This window comes from Vicugna pacos, chromosome 5 (genome assembly GCF_048564905.1).
Source record: "Vicugna pacos chromosome 5, VicPac4, whole genome shotgun sequence".
Classification (NCBI taxonomy): domain Eukaryota; kingdom Metazoa; phylum Chordata; class Mammalia; order Artiodactyla; family Camelidae; genus Vicugna; species Vicugna pacos.
In genome coordinates this window covers 64,762,825-64,785,623 of record NC_132991.1, presented here as the reverse complement: position 1 = coordinate 64,785,623, position 22,799 = coordinate 64,762,825, and the positions used below count along the sequence as shown (strand labels likewise).

The following is a 22,799-nucleotide window of genomic DNA, read 5'->3' as shown; positions in this document are numbered from 1 at the left end:
GTAACTGATTTAACATTATGTTCTTGGTTGTCGTTAAGAATCAATATAATGACCACTTAGCATGTACAACAGTATTACATATTTCTTAACTTATAAAACAAAAATACGGTTGTGAAAATTTAAATGGTAGAGGTTTATAGTATTAATAAAAAGTAAAAATCCTTTCCATCCTTCTCCACTAGTAAGAGTTCGGTATGTATCTTTCCATTATTTGTATACATACACATATCATGTATTTTTATACAAGTGAGACCTGCATTATTTATATACCATAGACAAACATATACACATATAGTTATGTACATGCATATGGTTTCTCTAATAGCTACATTGTGTTTCACTGTATAAATATAACATTTTAAAATCACACATACTGATGAACATTAAGGACATCTCTACTGTTTCAAACTGCTGCATGAACATCCTTGTATATATATACTGTCCTTTCTCAGTGGGATAGCACCAGAAGAGTGGAACTGTTGGATCTAAGTCATCCTGCCCAAATACCCATCCCAGTGGCTGCACCAATTTGTACTCCTTTAGTAAATTGGTTATTTTTTTAATTAATGCTGTTACTAGTTTTATTCATTACTTGGTTCACAGTCCCTGGTAATATAGTCTTATTTGAGAGATTCTAGTCTTAGGTAGAAAACATGTTCTATCGTTTTGAACTTAAGTTTTTTGTTTCACTAAATAAAGTGTAATCTATGGTATTTTCCTCTTCATTTTAGCTACTCAAAAATCTTAGCTAAGTTTGTTTAATTATATTCGTTCTTTGTTCTAGATTTTGTGGTAGAATCAGTATATTCACCTAAAGATACATAGGTTACTTGACTTATGTCTTTTTCTTCTTGTTTTAATGAATGCAGTTTTATTGAAAGCTATCTTAATAAGTCCTTTTGGAATAATTGAGTGTATAAATAAATATTATAGAGAAAAACAATGATAGGATCAGACTTCAGTTTTCAGAGTACTTTCACATCTATACATGGTCTCATTTAATTTTTATAACAATTTTACTTAATGGCTAGAACCAGATATTTTTATTTTCACAGAAGAGATAACAGATTCAAATAACAGTTCTAGAACTTGGGCTAGAACCCGTATCTCCTGATTTTTAGTTTCCTTCTTGTTTCCTTCCAGCTTGAGTTCATTGGTATATAGCCAAGAAGAAAGTTGTGTTTGTTGAATACAATGGAATTTGCTTATTAACTCTATATGAGAAATTGTGGTTTGATTCTGTTAACCTTCTGATTCTTTCAAGTCATCCTGCAGTACTAATGTCAAAATAGTTCTTAGATATTCCTTTTTAGCTTTGTCTAAGATAAGTAAAATTTATGCAATCTAAAGTTAGATGGAGTATATATGCCAGTATCTTAATTTCCAGAGATATCATTTGCTAAATCAAATCTTAGCCATTAACTGTTACTGTTTCTTGATTGACCAGTAAATAATCCAATTTTCCATATACAGATGACTCAGGATATTAGTTGGCTGGCTAACCATTGATCTCAAACTAATTCCCTTGTAATAGACAAAAAGTAATGTGCTTAAATCAGACATGTTGACTTACTCAGTTAAAATCCATTATGTAATTTTGTATGTAATATTGTGATTTTTAGTCCTTATTCTGGAAAACTTGAACTCTCAACAGAGACAGTGTCTTATTAACTTTCTCCATGTACTATAGCATAAAGGTTAATTCAGTTTTGTTTTGTTCTGTTTTTTCATAAAGTTAAATATCAGTATGAGTGAAAGTTGATTCCATTATAACAGATGAATGACAAGTGTGGTTAATTGTGAATAATCAAATGATCCTATAAGAGAATGCTTGGATATTTAAATTAGAAATAGTAGTAAAATATTCTTTTCTAAATGATGATCTTGGGCTCTAATTTTACACTTCATGAGAGGTCTGTGCTAATTAAGTTCCATAGGGCATATCAGTTTTTTAACTGAATGGACTTTTGTTATACTTTCTGCTTTACTAACTGAGTTAGGGAACAGAATACACTACTGAACTGCTTTATTAATTATGTATTAAAATAATAATTTATTGAATGCTTATTACATGCCCATATCTGTGCTAATAAGTACATGAACATGAAAAAAAATTATGCAGTTAATGCAGAGTGATACCTCCTCTGAACCAAATAACTTCAAAAGGAATTTAACAATTTCTCATTTATCTTTTTTTAACAGCTATTATTATAAATTATAATGTGATTCATAGAGTGCATTTGCATTCTAGAAATTGGATGTAGATTCCGAGCAGAAATTTACTTGAGTATACAAAATCCTTCTTGGTGATGTTATTTGCTGTAATAATTTCTCCTAGATTATGTCTTCCAGATAATTCTACTTTGAATTTATTATGTTGTGTAAGTTTTATATGGTATTAATTAATCTTGTAACAATAAAATCCATTGGGTTTTAGTTGCCATTACCCAGGGAGGAGCAATACAGCTGGCCAACAATGGTACCGATGGGGTACAGGGCCTGCAAACGTTAACCATGACCAATGCAGCTGCCACACAGCCGGGTACTACCATTCTACAGTATGCACAGACCACTGATGGACAGCAGATCTTAGTGCCCAGCAACCAAGTTGTTGTTCAAGGTAAGAGAGTTCAGAATTCACAGGAGTGGTAAATTCCTTGAAAGGTTAAAATTTTATAAACTCAGAAAAAGTAAGTATGATACAGCAAAGCACTGTTAAAATATAGTTAATTTTTCTTCATTGTAGATAGTATTTTCCATGAACTCTTCCGTTATTCCAGTTGGACCAAAATGTCATGGCATAAAAACAACTATTTTCAGCTTTAAAAATATAACATCTATCTTTAACACCTTTAGCATTTGGGTATGGGAGAAACAGGATAGGTTAAAGAGAAAGACAATAAATCAGGAGTTAGGAAAGCTAGATTCTAGACTTAACTATATAGATTTGCTTTGTGACCTTGAGTAAGACCCAGCCTCCCTGAGCCTCATTTTTGTTCATGTGTCAAATGGAAAGTTGTATTAAATCACTGAAAAGAATTAGGTTCAAAATTCTGTTTTTCTGCTTTTTATTCAAAAGAAATTTCCATCTTCATTTCTGAGATCATCATTTTTTATTTCAAATGAAAGCATTATATTCTGAAAAATCTTATCCCAGTATGCAAGTCTGCTAGTCTATGGGCAAAAGTAGTAATTAAATCCTTGGTGAATTATAGAAATAGCTTTTTTCTGTTTTATTTTAGTTTTTTTGGTTTCTTCCTGTTTCAGGAATTTTTATGGATAGAAGTTGACCATTTTTCTTTGAATTCATTTGAATATTTTAAGAATATGATATATGCCAGATTGAACATTTGCATATTGAGGAAGTAATAATAAATCTGTTTCAAAAATATTTTCATTAATAATAAGTTTTGCCTTGGCTAGGTAATGACAGATGTGCCGCTTCACCATGGATAATTAATTTTGAATAATCCTAAGACACCATCTAAAGAGTCATAATTTATTTAAAGGGCCCTAATGTATTTACAGAATATATTCTGTTACTAAATAAATAATATTTGAAGAAGATAATATTTTGCTTATTAATGGGAGTAAAACACCTTTTCACTTTACATGCAGGTACTCAAAAAGTTGTAAAGCAGGATGTCAGTGAATTTGAATTCTGAACGTCAGTTTGAAGATGGTAACATGTTTAGTATATAAATCTTTTCCACTCAAACTACACATTTTAATTGATATTAATAACAAGTATGGATGATTTTATAAATAGCTTCAAATTCTCTCAGATAATGTTAGGTTCCTTATTCTCAGGATGGCATATTATTAAGCTGTTTTTAGAAGTGGTATGACAACTAGTGATCTTGGTTGTTTTTTTAATAAATGATGGATCATTTAGTTAGAAAAATAAAATTTCAGTTTATTGAGCCATTATCTAATTTACATTAAGACAATGTTTACAAATAATATAATTAGCATCAATGGTACACTTTTCATACTTTCAGTTTTGTTACAATTAGAAATTTATAATAGTTGACCATAATGCTTTATTTTCTCTTCCATTTTGCTACTTTATGAAAAATCATGGTCGTTTTTATGTCGTGGCAAGAGTCTACTTGAAATTTTTTAATATGAATTTACCAATATCAAAGGAAGACATTGAGGACTATACTCTATCTAGGAAGATCATCCAAGCTGTGCCCTACTTACCTTTTAGACTTAAGGTTGGTAAGCATGTTAACAACAGAATAGAACTACATTCCAATGAAAGATAAATTTAAGACCCCCAGACATAGGTTAAGACCTCTTTCATCCAAATGTCTATACTAATGAACACACTAAATTGGGAATTATTTCTGAGTAATGACCCAAAGAGTGCTGATTCTCTCTACATTTTAGTCAGAATCATCTGCTCCTTTTTTTCCCTTTTAATTCCAAAATGTATATTTAGATTGATGATTGACACAGATAGTTTTACCAAGTCATGGTGCTTAAGTATCTTACACCATGGTCACTGTTACTCTTTTCAGCTGCCTCTGGAGATGTACAAACATACCAGATTCGCACAGCGCCCACTAGCACCATTGCCCCTGGAGTTGTTATGGCGTCCTCCCCAGCACTTCCTACGCAGCCGGCCGAAGAAGCAGCACGAAAGAGAGAGGTTCGCCTAATGAAAAACAGGTACACATACTGCATTTACTTAGATTGTTTTAGGTCAAGTACATCTTCAGATTCTGTCACAGATGTGTCTTTTACATCTGCTGACAATAGGATCTTTGCATTGAGATTTTTTTCTGGTAAAAATGATGGATTTTGCTAAAACTTCTTTATTTAATAAGCTGCCCTTATGAGATGGCTAAGGGATCGGGGTCAGTCTTTGATGATAGAGTAGTTTTCTTTCATGCAAATTCCCCATGAGAGATTTAATGCACAACTTTGCTATTTTTTCACTATTATTCTAACCAACTAGCAAAGTTATTTTAAAATTGTTTCTTTTCATGAGTAGTATTGTTCAAAAAGATCAAGAGTTTCATGTATATATCTTGAAATTAAATGTTAAGCTTTATTTATATTAAATGTATTTATAGTAAGTGTGTGATAGCCAGTCCAAGTTTTAATGCATATTATCTTTACTCAAAATAACAATTTAGCACCTAAAAATTCTTCAAAAATAGATTAATTTGAGAACATCTTGTTATTGACAGAAATCTTAATATAGAGTTAGTCTTCAACAATGAAAATACTGCACTGTCAAAAATGTGTTAAATGTGGGCAAAGTAATTCCCCTAAAGTGAATTCATAGCTATAAATAGTTTTGTCATCAGAAAAAAAAAAACAGAATAAAATAGCTTTATTTACTTATGTTTACCTTAGTATTTTTATTTATTTAGCTTAGGATTTCAATATTTAGCGTAGGATATGGAAATGACATAAAACAAACTAAAGAAAATGAAAATAAAATTATATAAAGGTATTAAAAGTTTGAAACAGTGAAATATCCCTCTGCTGTTCACCCCAAGATTCTTCAAATGCTATGATAAAGTGAAAGAAAGAGATTGAACTTAGAGGATCTGGATTCAAGTCCTGGATCTACCCCTTCTCCTGTGACTTTTGAAGAACATAACCTCTAAAGCTCAGTTTTCTTTTTTGTAAAACAAGATCCCACTATCCACCCAAAGCATTGCTCTTTGGGTCAAATAAGAGAATTCTTTTGAAAACATTTTGCAACTGCAGTGCTCTGTAGGAATATCTGTTTTCGTGTAGTTTCATGTTTCAACTCAGGTCAACCTCTTTCGTTCCTAAAATATTTCCAGCTGTTGTGGAATATTAGTAAATTACATCTAAGCTATGAGAAATGGCAGTTTGTTCTGGGATATTAGGCAAAGAGTAACTTTTATCTGTGCTCCATCAATCTGTGATTTTCTTCAAGTATTTAAGTTATAAACAGCATAAAAGCTGTGTTCATACTTAAATGTATTTTAAAATATAAATTAAACTATGCATTTAATTTTTTTCAGTTTTAAACTATTTGTAAGGACATTTTGTTTGAAGGACAAATGTTTAAAATATTCAACTCTTTAAAATTAGAAGCAAGTTTGACTAGAAGTCTCAAATAAAGTCTAGGTTATAAAATTTAACACAACAGCACTTACTAAAGAAACCAGTTCTCAGCAGATAATAGCAGAGCAATCAGATAGAAAATAAATCCTCTTGGTTATAAAAACAGGAGGTGGGGGAAGGGTATAGCCCAGTGGTAGAGTGTGTGCTTAGCATGCACAAAATCTTGGGAGATCCTGGGTTCAATCCCCAGTACCTCCATTAATAGATAGATAGATGATAGATAGATAGATAGATAGATAGATAGATAGATAGATAGATAGATCGATAGATCGATAGATAAATGGATGGATAGACAGACAGACAGACAGACAAACCGACCTAATTACCCCCACCCAAAAAAAAATTAAAAAAAAACAGGAGAAAGATTTTAGAATGTGTCTACATAGTTTGTCTCTGTGGAACAGAAATATTTACCCTTATACAGAAAAGAGTAAGCAGCAGCATAATTATAGTGGGTGGGTAAGGAGGCAGCACTATAGCTTCTTGTCTGCTCTGCTGTATAGGGAGTTGCCCCATTTATCAAAACACATTGATTTGACTGGTATACCAAATTTCCCTGTTTCTCTATTCATTTGATTTATGCCCCCACCACACACACCAAGTTGGGGACAGGGCACACATAGCTACAATTCCTAACAACCTTTGCTTGCCTGAGATCTTCAGGGAAGCTACCTGACTTACTCTGGACTCTTTAGTAAAATACTTTGGCTTGGATTTAATTACACCCTAAGGAAACTTCCCATTGACCCTGCTATGGTTCCCTTTCCCCTTTATTCCCAGATTACTGCTGGTTCTGCTTTTTCAACTTCCATTCACAAGAATCTGGCTTCTGTGACCACCATTACCACTTCTATGTCTATAAAAAGGTTCAGAAGCCCTCCCACTTGGCAAATCTAGTGTTCTCTTTTCATTTCATTTTACCTTTATGGGAATATTTGACACTTTTGACTACTCATTTTCCCTTAAACTCTGGCTTACTCACCTGGTCTTCTACCTACTTCTCAGATTTTCCCTTGGAACTTTCATCCATACCCATATATTTCAAGTATCACCTATATGCTAGTACAGCCTAATTATATATATTCTGGCTTTGACCTTTCCCTTGAGATATTGTTTTTTAGGGTCCAGTATGTGCTGGACACCTGATTTCTTTACATATTTTATTAGTTCTACCTATAATGAAAGAGAAGCTTATCTCCACTTTACTGAGGAGATATGGTTCAGAAAGAAGTTAAATATCTTACCACAGGTCACACCTTTTAAAAAACAGGTAGAACTGAGATATGAGCTTGGGTCTGGCACCAAAGCCTGTGTACATGCTGCATAGCAGATGCCAGTGTACAGCCATCATCTCCTGCTCTGCCACTCAAACTGGAACACATGGCAGTGTGCTGGAGACATGTAGCACCAAGAGGCAAACATAGAACACTTCCCTTGAATGTTTATTTCGCTCAGAAGTTTTAAGGTAACAATTTTAAGGTAAAATTAAAGATTTGAAAGAAATTCACACTAGCAATAGTTGCTTTGGACTGTGCCCCCATATTTAGTTTTCTCTGCCATTGTGGGTACTTACGTGGAAAAGTTAGAGAAGTACTCTCCTGAACATATTCCCTAGGATAAATGTCCCAAGAACGACCTATCTTCTTAAACTAAACTTTGATAAAACATTGTGATCCCCAAATTCTGTAACATACAAATTGCCATTTACTCAAAAATGAAGATAAGTGATAAATATTGTAAAACCAAATATAGATGGTTACATTATTTTGTGTTGCTGCAGTAACAAAAAATTAACAAAATCTCAATGTCTTAGAACAGTAAAAATTATCTCCTCACTTACGTTACATTTTGGCAGCCACGGGTCAGCTGCTGTTGCTCTCCACATGCTCCCAGCCAGAGGAGGAGCACCTCTTTGAGGCCTGTTATTCATGTAGCAAAAGGAAAGGGGCATTGCTTTTTAAAGCATCTGCTTGATTGTGGTGAACATCACATCCACTCAGGTACATTGGCCAAAGCACAGGCAAGGACAAGCCCAAAGTCAGTGAAGTGGGGATGTGTGCTCTTTCCACAGGGAGGGAATAGTAAAAAATCGTGAAGGTAATACTACCCACTACCTCTAGCTTATTTTAGAGGGCAGGAAGAGTTTAGTAGGTTTCTGAGAGGCAGAAGTAGTAAAGGAGAAGGTTAAGTAGGTTTGATCACTTAAAAATGTAAAATCTCTGATTAGCTAAGGAAAGGTAAGCTAGCAAAGCAAACAAACTGGAAACATTTTAACAAATAAAGTCAGAAGACTAATGATAAGGGGCAGATTCATGGAAAATGAGTTAGAAAATGGGGCTTTTTTTTAAAGTGAAAATTCAAAATAAAGTATATGCTATGTAAATTAAAGTACATCTGTTCAACTGTATAAAACCAACCATTAATAATAAAGATGTGTTCTGTATTGAGAAGGGAAGATGTTCACCGTGGAAAAGAGCAGGATACCAAAGAATATGTATTATGATCCCATTTTTACTTATTTTTATTACAGAAGTAAAACATACTCATTATAAGCACATCAGAAAATATTTAATCACCACTAATTGTGCCACCCAGAATGTTAACATTCTGGAGTATAGTTTTTCCGCTAATATATATGTGCAAAGATAAATAATTTATTTTTAGTATACATTTTTTTATTTTGAAATAATTTTAGCTTATGGGAACAGCTGTTAAAATAGTACAGAGTTCCAGATACTCTTTATGCAGCTTCCTCTAATTTTAGCACATTACATAACCAGGCTATGTTTATCAAAACTTAAGAAATTAGCATTGTTATATATTATGTATAGTAATTAACATAGTTTTTTTGTCATGATACAATACTATTAACTGAACTATCCATATTATTTTAATTTCCTGTTATTCCACTTCTATTCCTTTTCTCTGCCAGAATCCAGTCCAGGGTACCACATTACATGTAGTATGCATGGCTCCTCATCTCCTCCAGTCTGTGACGATTTCTCTTTGCTTGTCTTTCATGGCCGTGTCACTTTTGAAAAGTAGTGGTCAAGTTTCTTTCAGAATGTCCCTCCGTTTGGGCTTGTGTGGTGTTTCATTGTGATTAAAGGAAGGTAATGGATTTGGGGGGAGAATACCAGAGGCGTGGTGTATCCTTTTTGTCACATCATATCAGGGCACACATACCAATATTACTCATTCCTGGCAGTGTTAACTTTGATCACTTGGTTATAAAGTGCTGTCCAGTGTCCCCTCTGCAGTTACCATTTTTCTCTTTTTATGCTGTTTTCCTTAGAAGCAAGTCATTCAATTTGGCCCACATTCAAAAGGAGAACTAAATTCCACCTCCTGGAAAGGAGAATATCTAAGAATTTGTGGTCATAGGTGAAAACCAACACAGTAACTGGTGTATTTTGGGGGAGATACTTGGAGTCTATGCAAATATATTTCTCTTTAAAGTTTTGCCGACTACCTTTAGTATTCATGAGTGAATCTTTCCTACAGTAATTATTACTGTGATATTCTAATGAGGGTTTTCTATTTCCCCATCCCTTCTACATTCATTAACTGGAATTCTTCTATAAGGACATTCTGTCTCTTCTTCCCCACATATTTATTTATATCGTTTGACTTATGGGGAGGTTAATAGCTCAGTGGTTGAGCACGCACTTCACATACACAGGGTCCTGGGTTCAATCCCCAGTACCTCCATTAAAAATAAATAAACCTAATCTCCCCCCAAAAAAAACCTAAAGACAGTCTTGAGGATATTTATTCTTTGGGCTATAGTTCAATATTATTTAATTATGATGTTGTTAAGAATATTCCAGCTTTGGCCATTGGGAGTCCTTACAGGTTGGTTTCTGTGTCCTTTCAATGATGTCTTACTTTTCTTTAAGCACATTTTTACTTTCGGGCACTACAAGATCATTCAGCTCAACTTCTTACCTTGTGTTTTCCCTGCCTTAGCCTTGAAATCAGCTATTTCTTCAGTAAGCCATAGTTTATTTTATTGGAAGATGGTATTTAGAAATCAGCTGGGCATTAGGTATATGTGAGGCTTCACAGGCTCTCCTGAAAGACAGAGCTGGGGGGGGGGGTGTGTGTGTACACACCTACACAATAGCACATGTATGCACATACCTATATTTCTGTACCTGTTAAGTACAAGTTTGTACTAGCCCGTCTGATTCTAATATGTAACCACAGAATTCATTTTAACCTTCTCTTCCCCTCTTTGCTTGTTTGTAACTTTGTTCTTTGACAGAAACTTGGCTTCCCATTAAGGACAACTTATTTACATATTTGTTAAACTCTAGTATCATATAATATAGTTTCAGAATTGCTAACTTGTACCCCTGTGAGAAACAAATGTGCAATACAGTATTTATGGACAGTTCTTTTTGTTTTTAGCCTTAAACTACCAGTGAAAGACTATTTCATAGTTACTTAGGTCTGCTTCTTTTTTCCCCACCTTCTTCAGTGAGGTTATGTCATACATTTATAGTACAGTTAGATTTGTCAACAACATCTTCAGTCCCAGTTCTGGGATTCTCAGCATCCTGTTTTTTATTTTTTATTTCTTATTTTTCATTTTTCATTACTTTCCTCTTTGTGTTGTATAGCTCTGTGGATTTTGACAGATGTATGGTGTTCTGTATCTACCCTCACAGTGCCATACAGAACATTTACACCACCCTAATGAGAATCCCTTGTGATACTTCTTGGTAGTTGTCCTCTACCCCCTCCCTCTCCCAGCCCCTAGAAACCACTGAATTGTTTTCCATCTGTTTAGTTTTCTGTTTTCCTGAATCTCATATAAATACAGTGTGTAACCTTCTGAATCTGGCTTCTTTCACATAGCAAAAGGTATTAATATGTATTGATGGTGTTGCAGGAATCAGTGGTTAGTTTTATCCCTGGTATTCCATTGTATGGATGTGATTTATTTATCCATTCACCTTGAATTTCCTCTGTAGTTATTTCCAATTTTGGAGGATTATGAACAAAGTTACTGTAAACACTTACATACAGGTTCTTATATGAACTTTTGATGCACTTGAGTAAATATCTAGGAGTGGGCTGGCTGGCTGGACTGTTAAGTCTGTATTTAACTTTATAAGAAACTGCTAAACTGTTTGCCAAAGTGGCTGTACTATTTTGCATTTCCATCAGCAGTGTATGAAAGTTCCAGTTCCTCAATATCAAGTGTTATAATTTTATGTTTTATGTTTTATATTTAGGTCTATGATCCCTTTTGAGTTAACTTTCATATAAGGTGTGAAGTGTGTCAGGGTTCATTTTTATATATGGACGCCTGTTTATTCCAGCACCGTTTGTTAAAAAGACTGTCCTTTCTCTATGGTATTGCCTTTGTACTTTCATCAAAATTTAATTGACCATATTTGTAAAGTCTGTTTCTGGGCTGTTTAGCTTGCTTCATTGGTCTGTTTGTCTATCCTTTCACCAGTACAGTCCAATGGGAGAATCTTTTCATTCTCTTCTAGTCTTAAAAATATTTAGATGGAAATTTTTGAGAAACTTCAAGAGGTATCCTCCAAGTTAAAGATACCTTTAAAATTTTTATTTAACATTCATTTGAATGTTGTATTCTACTTCAAAATATAGTAATTCTTATTTTAATATGAGAATGCTTGCCACCCCTCTGTCCCATCAATTGATGCTTTAGAATGTTTTTTAATCAACTTTCCATGTTATGTTAAAATTTTATATAAAACAATTTCCCAGACATTCTTTATATTTCTCCAAATGCCTAATCTATAATATATTAAAATGTTTGTTGCTTTAAGCTAAATCTTTTTTTAAAATGTATTCTATCTATCTCAAACGTTGTAGAAATATTGCATCATTTTTCTTGTCCTTTTTTGCTTTAGGGAAGCAGCACGAGAATGTCGTAGAAAGAAGAAAGAATATGTGAAATGTTTAGAAAACAGAGTGGCAGTGCTTGAAAACCAAAACAAGACATTGATTGAGGAGCTAAAAGCACTTAAGGACCTTTACTGCCACAAATCAGATTAATTTGGGATTTAAATTTTCACCTGTTATGGTGGGACAAGGACTGGCATGGCCACAACCAGAAAGACAAAATAAACATTTTATTTTCTAAACATTTCTTTTTTTCTATGCGCAAAACTGCCTGAAAGCAGCTACAGAATTTCATTCATTTGTGCTTTTGCATTAAACTGTGAATGCTCCAACACCTGCCTCCACTTCTCCCCTCAAGAAATTATCAGCACCAGGAATCATGAAGAGACTTCTGCTTTTTATCCCCCACCCTCTTCAAGAAGTAATAATTTGTTTACTTGTAAATTGATGGGGGAAATGAGGAAAAGAAAATCTTTTTTTTTTCTTTTTTTTAATGATTTCAAGGTTTGTGCTGAGCTCCTTGATTGCCTTAGGGACAGAATTACCCCAGCCTCCTGAGCTGAAGTAATGTGTGGGCCACATTCATAAAGTAAGTAAGGTGCAATGAAGAACTATTGATTTGCCAAATTGACGTTTTCACATTTATGTTGTAAATTATGTAAAATTGTTGAGACATACCCTCCAAAAAAAGAATTTTAGAATGGTGTTGAAGAAATTAAGAATGAATTCAGAGTGCTTTCTATGTACATTCTTTTCAATACTGAAAACTTGTCCTTGGTTCTTAAAAAACATTTTGTATTAACTACAGCTCTTCCATAGGGCAGTTGTTGCTTCTTAATTCAGTTCTGTATGTGTTCAACATTTTTGAATACATTAAAAGAAGTAACCAACTGAATGAAAAATCATGGTATTCGAATTTTAAATTAAATCAAAGTAAGTAAAAGTACAAAGCTTGTTTTAGTTTAGTACTAAATTATTAGTAAAAAGATGCTCATTAGTAAACCAATCCTTTGAGTTATATAACAAGGTTTTTAAATAAATGTTTCTGTCATCACCTTCAAAACTATTTATATTGTCACTCATTTTACTTAAAAAGATAAGTCTAATTAAACTGTTCCCCTTTGCACTTATATTATACCACCATCAGGAAAGCCTTCAAAATGTTAAAGCAAAGTGATATATTTGTTTATAAAATGTTATGTGTTGTAGAAAAATATGATTTTAAATCTTTCCCATATTAACAAACTGACAGTATCCAGTGAATTTTTTTAATGAAAAGAAGTTATAAGGATTTAGTTCTTTAAAAGTACAGTATATGCCCAAGGAAAATAATTTTCTTCAGACAAATTTGAATGACTGCTATACTGTACAACATTTGGATTGTCATTCTTGCAAACTTTTTTTTTTGTTTTCTTCTAAAAAAGGTAGTTATACTTTAGCTTTCCAATATACTGCATAGCCTTTGTTGTTCTGTAAAGGAGCTTCCTGTTTTAACTCCTGACTATAACAGCCTGTATTGGAATGTATCATACATTGTTTCTGATACTACTTTTAATTATTATTACTCATTTTATTCACTAAGCGTGATAAATTTAAAAGTTACCCTTAAAAAAAGACTGAGGTGGATTTAAAAAATTGGAAACTGACATGTTAGATTATAATTTCTTATTTGAGGTTATTCCTTTTAAAAGGGAGTCTAGAATTTACTGTTTTGTATTTAGTCATGGGTTATTTTTAAAAATTAAGTTTGTTAATATGTTAACAGAATATGCAGATATGGGTGTTAATTATTGGGTCCATTTTGAAAAGTAAGATTTTTAAATTAATATTTGTAAATGGTATATTTTGTTTATAAAAACCATTGTCTTTTTTCAAGGATGAACAGAGTTTATGAAGGAACATCATTCTAAGAATTGAGTGATGTAGTCTTGTATTTGGACAGTTCACCAGATTCTCAAGAAGGCTTTCAAATGACTGTAAAGTTTGTTTATCCTGCTGAGCTAATGGGGAAAGTTATAGCATAAAAGTTATTTGTATACCAGCGTAGATATATCATTTTCCAAAACTGGTTTAACAGAAACCAATCAAAAAATCATAAATCTATTCACAAACTTAGAATACTTTCTTAATGAGTTAAAATGTCAAAACTGGACATTTTGAAAGTCATAAGCTTTATATAAATGAAAATTGCCTAGTATTTAGCAATTCAGTGTTTTTCAAAAGTTGAGGCTTTCTATTTAATTAGAAAGTTGGTGGTCCTCTTAGTCCCTGATAAGTCAAGGCAGTCACATCCATTTTAACTGGTTGGATTTGTAAGTTATCAAGACCAGGTCCTTTGTACCTTAAGGATGATTGCACTGGTTTGAAGTCAGTTGCTTAATGCTGAGGTAATATATTCTGTTGCTGAATCTGTTTAGACCCTTGAAGAGACTTGAAGATTTCAGTTTATACAGATAGAAGAAATTAAGCATCTTTTGTGCAGACTTTTTTTAATGAGAATTGGGGTGGGGGGGTGTTTGTTTTTAAGCATGCAGCTTTGAGAATCTTTATTAAGAAAATAACAATTTAAAAAAATCTTATAGCCAAGAATATATGTGGCCACATTATAAATGCTTTTTTCTCTTCATATTGGCCAAAAGGGAATAAAAATGTCATCATAGGAATCTGTATATATGCTACTGATTTGCCTAGAAAATAGCAAGTTTGGTATTGCTCACTTTGCAAATATAGGGCCATGTGGCACTTTTATCTATAGGACAGATTAACTCTAATAAAAATGAAGTGGGAGGGATTTATTTTTGATATATTGCTCTTACGAGTTTTCAAGCTTTGATAGTGTTTAACTGAAAAGTGGCTTAGAAAGGGCTAGATCCAATGTATTGACATTAGAAAAAACTGATATCATGTAATTTTTAAGTTCATTCTTTTTCAAACTCAAGTACCATATTGGCAACCGTAATATTGTCATAGGTGCTCTGTTCGTTTAGATATTCTTGCGGGGAGGAGGTGGCATTTGTATAATATATGTGTACATATATATATATACATACAGTATATAATCTGAAGCTCTGAGAGCTCTTACGTCAGGAATGCTGAGTATTATAGTATATTGAGGTCAGATGAAATTTTACATTTTTGTGTGTTCTGTTGCATCCCTTTTGGTAGTTCCTTGGACTGCATTATTCCAACACTCATGATTGATTTTTTTTATCTCCTAATTTCCTTCCAGGTTATTTCTTTTATTGTTGATTTTCTTTGGCTTGATATTTTTAGATTTTAGTCACTTGAGCGCCCCCTTTCCCCCAAAGTATTTGGTTTTTGTGCTTTGTCTCTGGCAGCTATGTAACAGTGGTGAGAACACTTTGAAGACAGCTTCTAAAAGGTACCACTGATTTTTCACAAATCATCCTGGGGGAGAAATTTTGGTGTTTTTATTTGAGCAGGGATTTTTGTCAGAAAATGTGTTTTGATGGTAAGTCAGCAGCAGTGCTAGTATCTGAAAGCACAATACCAGTCAGGCAGGCTATCCGATCAGAAGTCATCTGGCTGAAGTTTATCTCTGTCTCTCAGGCCTAATCCCTACTATCATTTTGACCATTTTGGGGTGACATGTGGAATCATACAAAGGCTTAGGAAGAAACAAGTTTATTTAAACCAGGATGCTTTTACTTACTTGAAGTAATGTCAATCTAGGTTTCTTCTTTCATTTCTAGTATGTTTTTAATTCTGTAATCAGCTACAATCAGCTGTTAGCATAAATTGGTCTCTTTATTTTGAAGATCAAAAAGCTGCTTCATTTTGCAGGATTAAAATAAAGGCTAATATCTTAAAGTTAAGATTTTGAATTAAAATGGGTTTTAGAGACAATTGTTAAACACCGTTTCAGTTTTTCCAAGAGGCTTTATTTGTTGCCTTTATACCCTGAAAACTGTTGGTGTATTGTTTCCCATTGACTTATTACAAAAGTTGTATATTTATTTGGATTATATTTACATTATGTATTTTGTAAATGTTCAGTGTAACTTGCACTTTTAAGAACAACCCAGTTTGGGTATTAGCAAACTTGAGAAATTCCCTCACCAATTAATTGTCATCTGACTTTTTACATCTTTTGTCCTCTCGTCAAATCATGTGGCTTTTTTTATGGAAGCCTTTCATTGATTAAAATATTTTAGCACCTACAGGCTAGCCTTATAAACAGCTATAAAAGAAAAATATCAGGAAATTAAATTTGACTAGCTCAATTAATTAAAAGATGGGTTCAAACCCTATCTCACTCATTTCATCATGGATAAAGATAGAAGGAAAAGCAACTCTCAAGTGAATAAATATTTATTTCCAATTTTAAATGAGACTCTGTCCTCACCCCAACATTAATACTGTTTATAGAATCCCAAGATATCCATGAGTTTGTCTAAAACAGTAAAAGATTTTTCAAGGCAATTAATTATTATCATCATGGAGAACACATTTGACTAAGTTTTTTCACTTTAAATTGGCATTGTTAACGTCAAAGAAATGCTACTGAAATCTGACTGATTTCAGATGAGATGGGGAAAGTGAAGTGAGTAAGCCTGTGGGTGAAGAATTGTGGGATAAACTTGTTCACTCAGTTGTACAAAGCACAACTAGAACTTTTTGTTGGATGGCTTACATGTATCTTGAATACTTTTAATGTTGATATGTTGACTTTTTTAAGTTGACTGCACAGTCGCTGTATGTACTAGGAACTGGTTTCCTTGACTTTCAAGAATCAATGGCTAAGAGAGGCACTAATCCCTGAGGGGTCGAACATATCATGAAGCTGAGTCAGTATGGAAGACTTTCAAATAAATCATACAGGGTGCTGAAGTTCCATCTGTCTCATCTGCTTGTGGTAAGTTCTTACTGATTAGTGAATGTAGCTTAAGCCTTTGTATGTGTCCTCAGGGGACAGACAAACTTTTAAGAGGGACCAGATAACGTTTGAATGGAGGGATTATATTTCAGGTGTTTTAGCTTGAAATTTATTTTTTAAAAAAATAAAAATAGAAAAAAATAGAACAAAGCCTGTGAAGCAAGTTGATATTATAAACAGGCAGAGTTGTTTAGCACAGAGAGAAAATATTGACCTGTCTGCATTCTGGTACTGTGCATACAGGTCCTAGCTGGGTAAAACAGGATACATTTTGAATTCTCACCAGCAAGTAAAAGGAAAATGAACAATCTTCAGGAAATGCCCTTGAAAGGGTCAAAACAGTAGGAAATTCACATTTTACCTACTTTATACAGGCATTATATAATACTTGCCTACAGAAGTATGGCATTTCCAAGCTTCTGTCTGAGGAGCATCTCAGAGATGTGAGTGAATCTGAGATGGTTTAAACATTGGTAGGGAAGGAAGAAGATCCCTGCAGATAATGATCTTACGTTTGTTGGCCAAGTGAAATGGTCTTTCATTGTGTTGGGAGCTTTTATTTTCTTAAGTTTTTAAAGTTCAATTCGTAAATAAATGCTTTATAGACATTGTATTTTTATCCAGGTGCCACTCCAATTTGTATACATAATAAAATTACTTATATTAAAAGTGGGAAATAATTTGTCAACATTTTTCCATGAGTATAGATTAGGGTGGCAAGGAAGAGTGCTAATTCATAGTTTTCCATGTAAAGTCATCCCCAACTGATTTGTCACATGTCAGCTGTCATCCCCGCCTCAATAAAGGAATTATTTCTAACCTAACTGTATCACTTGAAACTTTTTAGAAACAAAATAATCAGGGAAGCTTCTAGAGAGAAAGGTGTTTGGGTTTTTCGTTTTGGTTTTTTGGTTTTTCCTTGAGGATTGGGGTAAAGAATACCTCCCCCCAAAACTGTCAGCACAAAACAGGGTATTATTGACTTTTAACTCTGATGCTGCTATTGGAGTTGAATACTAAATCAATAACTATAGTGAGGGAAATACATTTCTAATAAAATTCCCTACATTCTAGAAACATCCCTGTTTTAATTTTTTTACCTAAATCTTGTGCTTTATCTGTGTAAAGAGAAAAAATGTACTGAGTTATAATTCATTTTATTAACACTATGTACATATTAGCTGCTTTGTGTTCAGAATGGTAGCAATTGCTTTGTATATTAAAGTGATCCTTGTGAATTTGTGAAATATTGTCATAAAGTGCTTTTTCTTACTGTACTCTTTGTGGTATCAACTGTCATAATGCCCTTTTTACACAAACATTTATGTGCAGACACATAAACATGCTTTAAAAAACTTTGTAAGTCTCTTTTTTGGGGATGGGATCTCTGTTTTGATCTTTGCTGGTTGTGTTAAGCTATGTTTTGTGGACTTGGGTTTATTTTGTTAAAGAGCAAAAGTTGTATTAGAATATATCATAAACTTGTGCTTCACAGGAACAGAAAACTAATTCAAGCAACAAGAATATATCTTCAGTTACTGAATTTTACTGTATTTCTAGTTTTTAGCACAAGATTTCTTTTTTCAGTAAAGTTGAACAGTACCTATTTGAAGATTTGGAGATACTACTGCACTGTTGAGACAACCATTAGGAGACATGGCCAGCTGTCTCTGATGTCATAAAATGCATGTTTGCACTGGAAGAACGTTAAAAACAGATGACATCTTGGATCCCCTTGTAGTTCTAAAGTTCTGTGATCATATAAAATGGAAGGAAAGGGGAGGAGTGTGATTAATCTGCTCTTTGCTTAAAGCACAAGAATAAAAATTCCTCTCCTGTACTATTGATTTAATTTCTGGAAGTAAGTGGTTGCAACCTAAAGTACTTTTTTTTAAATTGCCATGATGTTAAGCTTGTTACACCTGCCATTGTATTGAAGGAATTAGATGAGTTCTGTTCCTTTTTTTCTTCTACAAGGAGTGGCCACAATTTTTTGTACAGACATTTTTGAGAGTGAAAGATGATACTACACAGGGACAACAGGTGTACACCAGGATCGTGCTAAGCAGATCAGGACCTCCCTGTAAGGCACGTTCAGGTGCTTGGACCTCCAGTAAAAACAGAGGGAGGGTCTTATCTTCTCTCCATCCGTACCTTTGTTGTCACTTGCTCACTTCACACATACTTGCTGAGAACACACTTCTGGGTACTGAAAAGTCCCTGTCTTCAAGAAGCTCTAAGACACAGCCAAGGAAACAATTCCAACATGTTTATACCATTTTAGTCCTGAGCTCCAGACCCGTATTTGTCATTTCTAGTCCAACTGCAAAACAGGTCTAAAACAACTTAGTTTCTCCTCTAAATCTCTTCCTTCAGCTGGTTCTCTTCCATCTTGTAGATATCTTTATCCACTGAACTGGTCAAGGCAAAAACCCAGAAAAGTGCTGCTTTAATCAGTGTTATCCTTCCTCTCGTCATGCATTTTGATTTCTCCACAACTTTTAAGCACATTGACCAAACTAGGGCTTAGAATTCTAGTGTGGGCCTAACAAAGAGGAAAGGTAATTCCCAAGAGTTTGAATGTTACTTCTGTTTTTTGATAGAGGTGCAATTAGCATAACAAAATTTATCATTTTAAAGTGAACACTTCAGCGGCACTTAGTGCATTCATAATGTTGTATGACCACCACTCATATCTAGTTCCAAAACATTTTTGTTACTCCAAAATAAAACCTGATACCCAAAAGACTTGCTCTCAATTCTCCCCTCTCTCCAGCACCTGGCAGCCATCAATCTGCTTTCTCTTTCTGTAGATTTACCCATTCTGGATATGTCACATAATTGTACAATGTGTGACATTTTGTGTCTGGTTCCTTTCAGTTAACAATGTTTTTGAGGTTCCGCCACACTAGCATTTATCAGTACTCCATTCCTTTTTATGGCTAGATAATATTCCAATGTATGTATATGCCAGTTTGTTACCTGCTCATCTGTTCATAGGCATTTGGGTTGTTCCCACTTTGGGGCTACTGTAAATAGTGCTGTGGACATTCATGTGCCAGTGTTTGAGTCATACTGAGCATCTTTTCATGTGTTCCTTGGCCATTTGTATATCTTCTTTGAGAGAAATGTCCAAGTTCATTGCTCATTGTTAATGGTTTTGTTTGTTTTTTGAGTTCCTCATATATTCTGGATACTAGACCCTTACTAGATAATGTAATTTACAAATATTTTCTCCCATTCTGTACATTTTCTTGTCACTTTCATGATAATATCCTCATTCTTATTTTTTTAACTTGGTACATTTGGGAAAAAACTACAAAATGGGCAGGCCGTAAAAAAAGCAGTTTATGTGTCCTTTTACTGTCAGTCTGCATATGTGCGCAAATGCAATGTATATTCTCTACTCCCTTTTTTACATAAATGGTGCTTTTTTCACTGAATGTGTATTGGCAAAAGTTACATTTCACTATGTGTACATTTACCTCAGTCTGACACGTATGAAGTATCCCATTGTACAGACATAGGTTATTCATTAAGTCTGGGTTTCTTCATATTTGAAAGTTGTTTACTAAGCATTATTAAGAATCTGCTAATAAAAATATCATGTTGGCATTTTTTATGTCAAACTTCATAGTCTATCTATGTATATGATTTTTTAAGGAAAACATCAGAAGCAGCAGAACCAGTCTTAACACAAGGTTATGAAGGAAGCCGTCCCCTTTTCCACCTGTTATACTGTCTCCCTCTTCGAATCTCCCTGAAAAACAGCTGTTCTCAGCTAGGAAACAATTTTTCAGTATGCCATCTTCCCTAGTGCTAAATTTTAACCTTTCTCTGGTTGTAGAAAGAAAAGCATAACATGATTTTAAAGCAGAAGGAAACTTGAGCTAACAAATTCTCAGTTTTTAAAGTGACAAAAAAATAAAAGAACTGAGGACTGCCCTGCTTTCCCGCAGCTCACGTCAGTGCTAAGAGAACCCACCTGTCCAGCCTCCCCCAGCAGGGCCCTGTACTCGCCGAAGCTGATCGCCTCGTTCTTGCTGAAGAGCTCTTGAGCATGCTGCTTCTGTCTTGGTAGGGGTTCTACGGAGCAGAATTACGACTTTCTCTGACACTAAAATAAACCTGTTTCACCAACTATTACATCAGGCCCTATATCTAGACCCTCTTACCAGTATTGGTACATTAAAAAGTGATTTTTAAAAGTACTTTAAATTATTTTTGTTTCTTGATTTAAAAATTGACAGAAAATTCTATCTCATGTATCCTCTATTTTAAAACCACCATAAACTAAAATCTCTAGTTAAATGGGAGATGAAATGGAAATGATGTTGGAGGTGAATCTTTCACATAAGTGCATGACAGTTTTGTTACTGGGAGTATGCTTTCTGTTTTGATACCCCTGAGAAGAGGCTATGTAATGAGCTAACTGGTCTCTATAGGAATCTGTTTTTCATGAGTATATGCTTGTTGAACTCCCTTTATGAAGAAGACACTGTGTTAACACTTGAAATATAAAATATGAGGTACAAGTCCTTGTTTTATAGGAGCAAACACTGTATTTGGTAAGATAAAACATTTAAGACAATATTGTTATTCTGGCCTCAGTTTTCAATCTAGTGTTCAGTTCATTTAGATAAAGTATTTTGATCGATTAGAATTCTGATCCTTTAGTATGAAGGAATAAATGTTCCGCTAGAATCTGTCTGAAGATGGTACCACGGCTTCAAGTAGTACTATTAGGAACTAAAGCAAGATAACCTTAAGAGGTAATCTACTTCAAAAAGAACCGCGTACTTTGTGGCGGTGGCTCTAAGAACCTGATGTCATATGTGTATTTTAACTTAGCATCTTGGCAGCAGTATTGGATTCTAACTGGCAGCAAAGTCACTGACACCAATGGCTAAGTTAACTGTGTAACAGTTCAAAGGTTTAGATGAGACTATGTTTCTAACCTCAGCTCGAAGACAAAGCAAGCACATTTAAAATGCACATTTATGGGATAAATTAATCTCTTTACCATAAGTGAAAAACGTTGCAACTTTGTTGACATTTATAGTGGACTGTGTGGCATAATATCCAGATATACTCTCACCCCCTCGCCCCACACATGCCCCTGAAGCACTCATTCCCCAGCCTCTGTTAGTGGCTGATGGCTCTCAGCTGTGTTTCTCAGGTATTCTCTTCATCCAAGGTAATGCTTCTGGGATCCAATGACTAATCTACACAAGGATATAAGTCCCACCCCCTTGCCTCAATATGGCCCAACTCTGGGCCATCCAAGCTCTGAATTACACTGAGGACTTTCCTGACAGCATCCCAACCCAATTTCTTCCTCTTTATCTGTCCTGCTACTTTTACTCCCTCGGAGGTATTTGCTCTTGAAAGCATTCCTATGTAAACTTTCTGCACCTTAACCTTCATCTCTATTTCCCCAGGGAACCTGATCTCTGACAGCAAACCCAAAGTCAAAAAAAAAAAAAAATTACTTGATGTTCACTTTGATAACCAAACTATTTCTGCTGAGTTTTTCTCACTTTTTCTTCTATTTGTAGGACAAGGGGGGGAAAATTACCTTCAACTTTTTTGATTCTTAACGTCTTATGAAAATGTAAAACAACCCAATCATTGCTGACTTCACTTGGTAGAGCATCCAGGCTCTCCACTGCACCCCACCCTAGCCCATCCATACTCAGAGACATTTTAACACCTCTCTCCACAGTTAGGGATATTAAAGTAAAGCAGCTGAACTCCAATTAATATATTTATTTCTAATAACATACCTAGATGGGGTTGGCCTTTCATTGTGGTGCTGTTGATACTGCAAGGCTTTTATTTTACTTGTTTTAAAAGACCTTCCATGTCCATAGTGCAGTACTGGCACTATATGGATTTG

General features: G+C 34.2%; 2 protein-coding genes across 9 annotated transcripts in view; one reads left to right on the top strand and one right to left on the bottom strand.

The window, feature by feature from the left end:
• Positions 1-18,177, top strand: part of CREB1 (cAMP responsive element binding protein 1) — a 55,417-nt gene extending 37,240 nt beyond the window's left edge. For 5 of the 8 annotated variants that reach the window (XM_072961376.1, XM_072961374.1, XM_072961378.1 and 2 more), the window contains 3 exons: positions 2,438-2,620; positions 4,527-4,677; positions 12,012-18,177. In XM_072961376.1, coding sequence (XP_072817477.1) covers positions 2,438-2,620; positions 4,527-4,677; positions 12,012-12,156 — 479 coding nt within the window. In that variant the 3' untranslated portion in view covers positions 12,157-18,177. Of the gene's footprint in view, positions 1-2,437; positions 2,621-3,618; positions 4,221-4,526; positions 4,678-12,011 lie in introns of those variants that run through there. The other 3 variants (XR_012072780.1, XR_012072781.1, XM_072961377.1) reach the window with 3 other exon arrangements.
• The window catches only part of METTL21A (methyltransferase 21A, HSPA lysine), a 28,299-nt gene continuing 10,025 nt past the window's right edge, over positions 4,526-22,799 (bottom strand). The window contains exon 4 of the mRNA XM_072961382.1: positions 4,526-4,663. Within this exon, the coding sequence (XP_072817483.1) occupies positions 4,620-4,663 (44 nt within the window). The 3' untranslated portion in view covers positions 4,526-4,619. The remainder of the gene's footprint in view (positions 4,664-22,799) is intronic.